We start from the raw sequence: 10,336 nt of genomic DNA on the forward strand, positions 1-10,336 counted from the left end.
TTTAAGACTCAATTGTACTTTTGTAGCAATACTTACATTTTTTTTTCCCTTATTTCATTAGTAAATAGGTGTTCCAGGAATACCCGTTAACGAAATCCGTCAATTAAAACCACGAATCCAATTCCTCCGTTCAAATTTCAACATGAGTCCGGCCATCCACCTCAATTCTTTAATTGGGTTTTTCCCTGAATATCATAGTTGAGGTGCGTGTGATTAGCGATCCTATTTAATCCTGAAGTCCAAGTGTGGGCTTCCACATGCATTACACGTGCAGGTTGTCCTGTCGCCCCTCAGATGCTTTGACTTGGTCTTTTTCACAAGTGTCACAGATGTCACAGGAACACGTCAACGGACTTATCACATGGACAGACAGATCACACAGGTTCAGAGTGATCAGCAAAACCGTTGACGTCGCCTCCGCAACAAACTTATCCGAAAAGCAAGCTCGAAACAGGACATTCATCATGAACAATCCCAAGAAATTGTAGAGCGAGCGGTGTTCGGAGAACCTCAGCATCAGCAAAATGCCTAAAACATTTGAAAATACAATGCTACAGCTCTTGATGGTTGCCCTTTCGTTGCACTTGCTCCGATCTGTCGATGCTTCTTAGCGTGTTCACGTATGTGTAGCTAGAGAAGGAAACGAAAAGCTTGCGAAACCTACAATGCCAAGAAGCATAGCTTATCCACTTGAAGGAAAGAAATCCTTCGCCAAGATTTGCTCGAACTCGAGGAAAACTTGTAGAACAAGGAGTAAAAGAGGAGAGGAGAAATCTTCAGAACAATTTTGAAGTCGGTACAGGGCAGGACACATACCAAACCCATTGACTCGAGTGTTGCGACATAGCAATGAAGCTCCTGCGAGGATTCTCATTCATTAAGCAATGCACCGTCCCAGTGGGGCTACGCGAGGCAAACAACATGGATATCCAAAAATCAACTGGTCCACTATACTTGCGTAAGAGGTTGGTACTTAACTGCAAAACACCAAGGATATCGAGATAACATACAACACAGTACATCATATCCAAGACAGAAATATAACAATCATTCAACATTTGGCAGCTGGATCATAATCTCGCAGACCGAGGATATCACATCAACCTAACAAAATTATCCATAATAAAGTAAGAAAATTTGACCCCCAAAAAAAGAAAGTAAGAAAAACTATCATTTGAATTGCGGAACAGAGAGAACAACTAGTAAATCTATAGTCAAAGAGTCTACGAAGCTGAATTCCAAAGGTTGAACTGTTTTACAACAACAGGCTTTCAGACCAAAGCTTGTGATAGCGAGAAATAAAGGTAAGACATAGCAAGGGAAAGAAAACATACAAGTTCCCAGGCCTCAATATCTCTTCGCGCCGTCTCTTGAAGGAGCTTCCTGCTCACACCAGAATGCCATGAAAAGAAGAATAAGGTTACTTATAAACAATTTAGGCGCGCCATGGGTAAAGAATTGCGGCTGGAACAGGTCAATCCCCCATTAGCAGTGGACAACCAATGTCAAGTGGCAAGGTGAGTGATAAGCCATAGACAATGCTTAATTCATAGATTGCATTAAGAAAAGCACTGAGGGAGGGAGGGAGGTAGGGAGATTATACAGTGCGTTAGTACTGTTACATGTTGATCATATTAAAGTTACCTCACATGCATAAAGGACATCTCTGGAAAATTTATAAGATGCAACAGATAGGGAAAGACAATAGATGAAACGTTTCACTAACCGAACCCCATAATGCACATCACGATGGTTGCAATGGCCCGAAATACCATAGTCATCAAAAGTGATAACCTGAGAAGCTCATTTGATGAGTATCATCCTATAAACAACGTCAATCACCATGTTACCAGAGCAACTAGAATTCTCAATTTGACATAGTGGATAAAGATGCTCAATGCATACAACACAAATGAAGAAATTTCACGACTACCAGAATTAATTACCAAAGGCCAATAAAGAAACAGGGCGAAGAGCATCTAACTTCAGAAAGATTAATTAAAGTGCCTACTTTCAGTCAATATCTTACCACATGAATGCCACAATCAAGAACTTCCTGTTCTATGATCTTGGATAATAAGTTGTGATTCCATTTGTTGCCAAACCCATCCTAGAGATTATAGATAAAGTTAAAGATAAGTCAAGCCGACATTTCTAATAACATGAATATAGACAATAATAGACTTCACTGATCAGGTAGTACCTGCAAATCTGGATGGTCCACGACTTTAACTTGTTGGCGTGGAACCTTCATACAAGATTCCACATTCGACAGTCAAAAATGTGGACACAATATATGAACAAGTTCTGAAAATCACCTTGAGAGTCACACAAGCTTCGTAAAGCTCTTCTTTTCTTATATTTCCTTTGCCATCAGCGTCACCTTAAAAGCAAATGAAGCTAAGCAAGAGAAGCACATGCACAATAAATCACAGAGTAAAGATACAACTGTTCTAAGGAGATCCTTGAGAAAAAGGCACCATGAGAAGATGTGCTAGAAACCTTTTACTCCCCAAGTTATCACGCGATGAGATGACACAAAACAACATCACTGAAACAATTAGCAAAACATTTGGAAGCTCGCGGTCTGATGCATGAAATTCTGATCCAATAACTTATTTTTTGCTAAGATCATACTAATATTGCTCTCAAGTACCAGGTGCATTGCCTCTTTGAGTGAAGAAGAGAAGGGCTTTGGAAAAATCCTAATGCAATAACATGACGAAACTATCACATTACCAACTGACAAGCATAAAATATGAAGGTTATGTCCCCTTGAAGTGAGATAACTTATTGTTGGCGAGAAAAACCTGCAATTGAATCATCCAGAAAATCTTCAATACAGAGAGAGAGGGAGAGAGAGAGAGAGAGAGAGAGAGAGAGAGAGAGAGCATTTCAATATTTTACAGATAAAATAATGAGCATTTTTCCATTTAAACACGTTGGATTGTGGACAACTATAGTGTAGTCATAAAAATGAAAACCATGAATACATTTTTCCATAAATGGAAATTGCTAAGATACACGAGTAATTTTCACAGCTCACAAAAGACACTATAGTATACAATCTTGAACTCAGAGCCTCCGACATGGATGTATCCAGAACGATTAACAGGACAATATACGATAAAATCAGCTTTGCTTTTCGGTTTGAAAACATTCAAAGGAAAATCTTACATGGACTCGTCGTCAGGGTGGGCTATAACCAGCAAGACATTGCGCTTGTTAGCATTTTCGCCTGATTATTACCACAAAACGATTACAAACAAAACAACAGATGACTCGACAAGAAGACAAGTCATGACCTGGATCACCAACCACTAATCAGAAACGCAGGTTTCCTGGGGAAGTATGCTATCAAAGATGCAAACCATACAAAGAATAGTGATGCAAAAGTCAAGAGCCACATGATGTCAGCTTGTGCCTGCAAAAAAAAGTACATATGTCGTTAAAACAACCAGCAAAATCAAGCTGAAAGAGTCACCCATCATCCAGTAATGAAAGAGAAGGGACAAATGTAGAACCAACCGTGAAAATGAAGCACTGGGAACAGATAAAAACTCGATCTTCAACCAAGCAAACTAGTTCAGAATCAGGATGACCATTAGTGGATTAATGCTGGCACGACTGGCACCTCAGAGGTGGCAAATTGGGTGGGCAGGATCAGGTTTGGCACGGCTGCAGATTTGTCTCCGACGATCGTATTCGACCAGTGACATCAAGCACCAATCGACATCAACCCATCGCCGGAGAAGAAATCAAGCACCAATCGACATCAACCCATCGCCGACCAGAGAAAAAACGCGAATCTCTCCGGAGAACAGCGCCGGCGGTGCAAAATGAACGGCGAAAGAAGAAAGCTGAGTACCTCAGACAATTGGACTCCGATCGAATTCCCGATCGTGCCTCGCCTCACTCAAGCGAACAGACGAGGAACAGAACTCGGGTCGGGCATCATGTCGATTTGGGCCTATGGGTTCAATGAGACATGGGCTGGGCTTTTAATTCGATAACTGATCACACGTTCTTGACATTGTTCGTGAAAAGTTGAAAATTGCCGAGGCTGCTGATATTGCAATAGATTTTTGTAGGGAAAAAGAGAGCAAAAAGAAATTAACAACTCGTCAGGCGAAAAATGGACTTGTAGACTAAAAATGAGTGAATTTTATTTTTTTATGTAGGGATTAGTATTGGATGTGATAATTCTTTTTTCCATTAGCTGAGTTGCAGAGATAAAATTCAGTTATTAACATAATGTATGTAGTTTCTAAAGATGAAAATAAGAAGAAAATGTGATCACTTACTATAGAGAGAATATTTCTCCTAATCTTCGTGCTTGTGTACAAAACAGTAGCCCATAAAATATGAAATGCAAAATACATAAAAAAAAAAAAACATGTCGAACTGCTTTTTTTAGAAATAAACTTGAGGGTATTTAGTACGGTTCTCGTTTAGTATTTATAACCATCAAAAAGGGCGTTTTAGGTTATGTAAAATAGTAAAGGCCTTTTTTGCCTTGCTGAAAAAGCTTAGTAAGCTGATCTTCGAGAAGATCCAGCTCTCGAATTAGACGAAAAGGAAAAAGTATCCCATCCCCTAAGCGGCAGGGCGGCATTTAGAGTTTCGTGTAGAGCTCACTTCCCCCACTCGATTCCTAATCTACGGATTACCTTAGACTGATTGGACCACTTAAAAGTATCGTTTCTTAGCTATCGTGAGAAAGTAAGGCCATCAAATGGATGAATTAGGTCGCCTCGAAAATGGTCTAACCCATTCGATCCATTTAACCTATTCCATATAATGTGAATTTAATAACTCGACTCGTACTCCAAACCCCTACCCATAACATGTTAATATTTAGCCCAATCTAGAAAAACCCATAACCACGGATTTAACCAACTTTTATATGTTATTTGGATAAAAACTTCTACATCAAACTAAAAAAATAAAAATAAATTAGCAAATAAAATAAAAGAAGGTAAAAAAAATCTATAAATTAAAATACTAATAAAGAACTCTACTAACATGCGCCAAGTTCGTTGTCGGTGGAGTATCGGACAAGAATGTTTTCTGGTGAAACAAGAGCAACCCCGGACAAGCTCTGCCTTCACAAAAGAGAGAGCTTCAGTTTGAGTAGCTTCAAATGCTCGAACTCCAGATAATCTGGAGTCCTCAATTTGTGCACACAATCTTTAACCACTCGCAAGTCGCAACCCCTTGTGATGATCAACTCAAAATATGCTAATTCATCCAACTGGGTCCCAAAGGCACAAAAAGTCATCTCCAAGTCAAAACAATGACAACTTTGCTAGGAAACTTCACGGGGACGCATAAAATTCAAAACCTCACGGGATTCGCTCTCGTGAGAATATCGTCGAGCAGGTTGTGACTAATCAACGCAACCGCCGTTCAAAATCAAGAATCGCACGATCAAAAGGGAAAGGACACGGCAGACGAGCGAAAGAAAGGGGGTGCTTTCAACTTTGCAAGCCAAAACGACGTAGAAACTGGAGATCACAAGACGGTTTCCAGAAGCCAATCAGATTGCGTAAGAATCTACAATGGAACAGAGATTGAAGCCAAGCCTCCTTCAAAGTGCTTCTGCGCACATCAAAGTATACTCGAATCACAACAGTAATCCGGCATTCAATTGGGTAAGGAGCATCGCAACTGAAAATGCCCAAATCAGCGAGGGAAACGAACGACTCGGAAACAAAAACGATGAGAAAGCTTGACGCAGGCATGAGGACGCAATCACGAGATGTACCTTCGAGTGACGATTGTTCGCCTGAAATAGGCAGCACTGATCATCCAACAAACAGGACAAGAGAGAGAGAGACGGGAGTCATGAGCGTAGCCTTGCCAGGTGAAGATCGTCCGATCGGGGGGGACTCACGCTCGTTTTCCCATTTGGGTTGAAAGTGGGCTTGTGAACTTTCTCTCTCTATTTTTGACCAAAAAAAAAAATTAACTCTTTATTTTTTTTTACCAAAAAAAAAATTAACTCTTTATTCTACCAAAAAAAAAAAAGCCTTAACTCTTCATTTTTAGACAAACAAAAAAAACAACTCTCTATTTCGACCAAAAAAAATTTACTCTTTATTATCCGACCAAAAAAAAAAAATAACTCTTTAAAGTCCATCTTTGTTGGCCTTTTTTCTTTAGAACTCAAATCCATATTTTAAATTTAAGCTAATCAATTTATGACTCGCTTCCATAAACATGATTTACAATATAATTTTTTCATCCATTTTGACAGTCCTATGAAGAAGTCCATCACCCGAAGCGCGGCATTAACGGAGAATTAAATATCATATCCATAGAATCGAGTTGGACTTACCCGTACTGGAAAAAAGATTGACACATTTCATCGAAATTATTAACTTTTTCATGGACCACAATAGTATCACGGCGAAAAACCGGCAACTTTGCAACTTTCTCACGGATCTTAGTAATTTGCTAAATGACAGCCTATAAAAAGTTAAATAAGTTGTTAAATGCCTATGCAAGTTAGTAATGCTCCGTATGCATTTGTATTTGCTATTCTATCGTAGATAACAATCGTAAAAATTCAGGCAGAGTGGTAATGTATGCACTACTAACTACTCTTTCGAAAACTAACTTCTATAATTGTGGTTTGTAGATGTTTAAATTAAGCAAATAATTTGCCACTGATTTTGCATCAACGGTAGGACAACTGCATATTGCACGAGGATCGGTCACGGATACATTTTCAAACTTCTGTGCTACCAGCGCCATTGTCTAAGTTTCAATCAACCTTTTGAACCGGGAATGCAAGTTCCCACTTGTCCGGATGACTTTCGGACCAAATGATGATTCTCTGCTTATCACACCAGCACGAGCATGGCAAGCCTTTTTGCTGTAAATTCAAATGGTGTTTGGAAGCAAATTAATGGACTTACGAATTAGCCAGACCGTGTGTAATCTACGGTCGAACACTGCAGCAATTCAAACGTCTAGCAACAGGGATTTGATGACTCGAACCCGACTAAAACCTTTCTTTTTTCTTCGGATTCTGTACCCTTACTCCTCCCACTCTTAGGTGGACCTGATTCTCGGCTGCCACTCGAGTACTCTGTATTAACACTTGCGCACAAGTTGAAAATGAAGAGATAGGTCGCTTTAGTGCTTAACTACACATAAAGAAACATCATCACAAGAAAGTCATGTCGCTAAGATAACAAAAATCCAGCACCCAAACATCGTTTCAAGGATCAACCACCCGCCTCTCAGTAATACTTCACTAGGCGTTTAAAGCAAGATCATGCCAAGAATCTCCATCAGCTTGTTTAGTCTCCTGATCTGGATTATGCAGCAAACAGTCTATAACTAGCCAGTCAATTCATAAGAATATGCAGCAAGCATTGTATCTAGTGTCATCATCCATGTCTTCTGACAAAGCATAACACTGGTCAAAGCACTAAATATGCCAAGACCATAAATGAGGAGCATAAACTTATCTATCAAAAACCGCGCATGAGAAAATGTTCAGGAAAAACGTACAAAGCAACCGCTTCTACATGTTCTTCTATCTATGCTTTAGCAAAGTTAGCATCAAACAATTCCTACGCATCATGTACATGTTCACTTGTCTCTGCTTCAACCAACTAAAGATATCAAAATACTCACAGCAGCACCACCTTAATACTGGGGACTTCGTTATGATTGTTAGAATTGTGATCTTCATAAGAACAAACAATTGGCTAAAAAGGCTCAGGGAATTTATTGCACAATCCTCACAGTTAAATTAATTTATACATGTTCATGTCAATTCTGTACAAAGGAAGGAATTCTCTAGCCTCAAGCTTATTCGCTCAATGGCCAAACAATGATGCATCACTATAATCAACAAGAGTGACAGTGGACTCACTCAATGTAAAAGCAGAAGGATGAAAGAAGCTCTCTGCAGAGTGCAACAGATAGATAGAGAAACTCCAATAACCAGCTCAGTCAAAACTGGAGTGTCATAATTCATTTTTTCCAATGTTGTTGGTCTCTTCATTGAATAGCAAGCATGTAGCATCTAAACTAGAGTGTTGTAATTCGCTTACGATGTTGGTTGGTCTCTTCATTGAACAAAAAGCATGTGGCATCTATACAAACAATTAATAACAAAGTGAAGACTTACTATCAGATCGAGCATCAGAGGATAAGAATACATGATGAATTTTGCAAAGATCAGTACAAACAAGTGATCGAATACATACTCGAATCTTCAACATCTTCATTTCGAACAAGCAACACAGGGGGCAAGGGAAGATCTGCAACAGCACCGCAATCATGTGGAGACCAATTCAGACATTGAATCCTTAACAAAGCAGCGGTACATATTCATTTACCAAGTGGGTGCAAAGTGAGAGCAAAATCATGAAAGTGAAGGGAGTGGAAAGCAGAATACCATCGTCAGGCAGAGTGTCTCTCATCCATTCCTCATCCACGATATCCACGAGTATACCCATGCTTAATTCTGCCATGTTTTTCCCTTCAATTCTACCACTACCCTGCAAAAATGTACAAGCCCAGCAATGGAGATGGTCAATTTCATTTTTTTTTTTCTGAGGTCTGAACTCAACCCTCTCAAGGTTAATCATCACAAGTTCCACTTCCCCACTTCTCCATCTGTTTCATCGAGGCAGTTAGCAGAAATTTCACCCAAAACTAACAAAAACCCCTCTCCTTTTGAGTGAAACCCAGCGGGACAAAACGTCGAACATGTTAGATGCAATGCCCAGGCAGAGAAGGAAGGGCCCGCAGCGGCGAACAGACATGAGTACCCTTTAAAGCAAAAAGTCAAAACATCGTTCCGATTCAGTCATTTGAATCCAAGCGGCGAAGAATGGCTTACCCAGAAGTAGAAGATGAATCAACTCCAAGCGCAACCCTCGAACCCGAACGAAAAAAATTTGAACCTTAGCTCCCTCCATCGAGCGAACAGATGAGGAACACAACTGGGGGATACTGTGGATTTGGGCCCATGGGCTTACTGAATAAATGGGTACGATGTGGGCTGGGCTTTTTGATTTGATGAGCGATCATATACAAATATGTATTGGTCGAATCTCATTCTATATTTGGATCAATACTATATATGATAATACTTTTTTACGAAAAATACTTCCACGATAGTCCGACAATACTATCAGTTATTTTTTATTATAGATCTACACGCCATCACCGAGTGTTTTCATAAAACATTCATTAATTGAAAAATCATGGGGTCAAAAATAATGACAGTCTTATCGAGTTGTCATGATAGCAAAGCTCTATTTTCCCGTTCTTTTCTTTTTTTCTCGATTAGCCAAGTTAGGGAGAGAAGATACAATTATGAACGCAATGGACATGGTTTCTAATGATGAAATTTAAAAATACAAATGGATTCAATCGCCGAGTGGCCATCAATGCTCAAAATGCGATCTAAACTTGACCCAAAAATTTATCTCACTTTTATATCAAGGGCGGACTTGGTGAACATATTAAGCTCGACCGTCGGTCGCCCAATAACTCAAGTGTATTACAGTATTAGGTAAAATTTTCATTCACTATCCGTGACCTTTTGTATTATTGTTTTGCGGGTGTCGTGAGCGAGTCATCCAACCCTAGTTTCAAACGGTTATGGACTTTCAACTTTTTAAAGTATGACACCATAATTACACCGCAGTAATATCGAGCTAATCACATCATTTTCGACGCCACACTAACTCCTATTAAACAATCAAACGCATGACCATCACAAGCATAAAAAAAAAAAAAAAAAACCCACCCTCGTCGTCAATAACCCTTTTGGAGCTTGTGTTTTGTTGCTAAGCAAAAAGCACATTAATTAAGCTGAGATTAACTCTTGATTGGTCCCCAGCGATGACCCTTTTTCAAAAGTATAATCTTAGTGTCATACGTCGAGTTAGCCAAGCTAAACTTAATTTAAAGTCGATGTACATTTTAATTTATGCATAAACGCCCAAGTTATGTCTCTTTCTCATAATATTCGGTGCGGGAGAAATCTCGGCCGTTCATTCGGTGTTGTCGTCGCGAGGAAGATGATGACCAGTCAGCCCGCGCTGACTTGGTCAACATCCCATGTGGCACTAACGTGGCGCCACGTGCCCTAACACGTGGCAGCCACGTTAGCATGGAGGATAACCTAATTTTTTTTTCATAAAAATAATAAAATCCAGATCGAACGGTTGGCATTAGGCCAAGTGTCACGATCTGAAAATTTTTTAGATTTAAAAATCATTTTTTGAAATTTAAAATAATTTCTAGAAATAAAAAAAATAGAATCTGATAGGATAGTCGAGAATTGGTCTCACCGTCTAAT

General features: G+C 39.4%; 2 protein-coding genes across 2 annotated transcripts; both read right to left on the reverse strand.

The window, feature by feature from the left end:
- Positions 1–498: 498 nt before the first annotated feature.
- LOC115748737 (N-acetylglucosaminyl-phosphatidylinositol de-N-acetylase-like) lies at positions 499–3,713 on the reverse strand. Its single transcript, XM_030685343.2, has 11 exons — positions 3,529–3,713; positions 3,319–3,424; positions 3,178–3,238; positions 2,740–2,810; positions 2,319–2,383; positions 2,204–2,248; positions 2,030–2,110; positions 1,727–1,794; positions 1,335–1,383; positions 817–977; positions 499–660 (listed from the first exon to the last, which is right to left on the reverse strand). Exons 2-11 carry the CDS (start codon positions 3,407–3,409, stop codon positions 552–554), a joined length of 801 nt encoding a protein of 266 aa, XP_030541203.1. The 5' UTR covers positions 3,410–3,424; positions 3,529–3,713; the 3' UTR covers positions 499–551.
- Positions 3,714–7,028: 3,315 nt separating this feature from the next.
- On the reverse strand, positions 7,029–9,016 carry LOC115748769 (anaphase-promoting complex subunit 13-like). Its single transcript, XM_030685384.2, has 4 exons — positions 8,867–9,016; positions 8,420–8,522; positions 8,229–8,282; positions 7,029–7,323 (listed from the first exon to the last, which is right to left on the reverse strand). Exons 2-4 carry the CDS (start codon positions 8,493–8,495, stop codon positions 7,265–7,267), a joined length of 189 nt encoding a protein of 62 aa, XP_030541244.1. The 5' UTR covers positions 8,496–8,522; positions 8,867–9,016; the 3' UTR covers positions 7,029–7,264.
- Between the last annotated feature and the right edge of the window lie 1,320 nt (positions 9,017–10,336).

Source organism: Rhodamnia argentea, chromosome 1 (genome assembly GCF_020921035.1).
Source record: "Rhodamnia argentea isolate NSW1041297 chromosome 1, ASM2092103v1, whole genome shotgun sequence".
Classification (NCBI taxonomy): domain Eukaryota; kingdom Viridiplantae; phylum Streptophyta; class Magnoliopsida; order Myrtales; family Myrtaceae; genus Rhodamnia; species Rhodamnia argentea.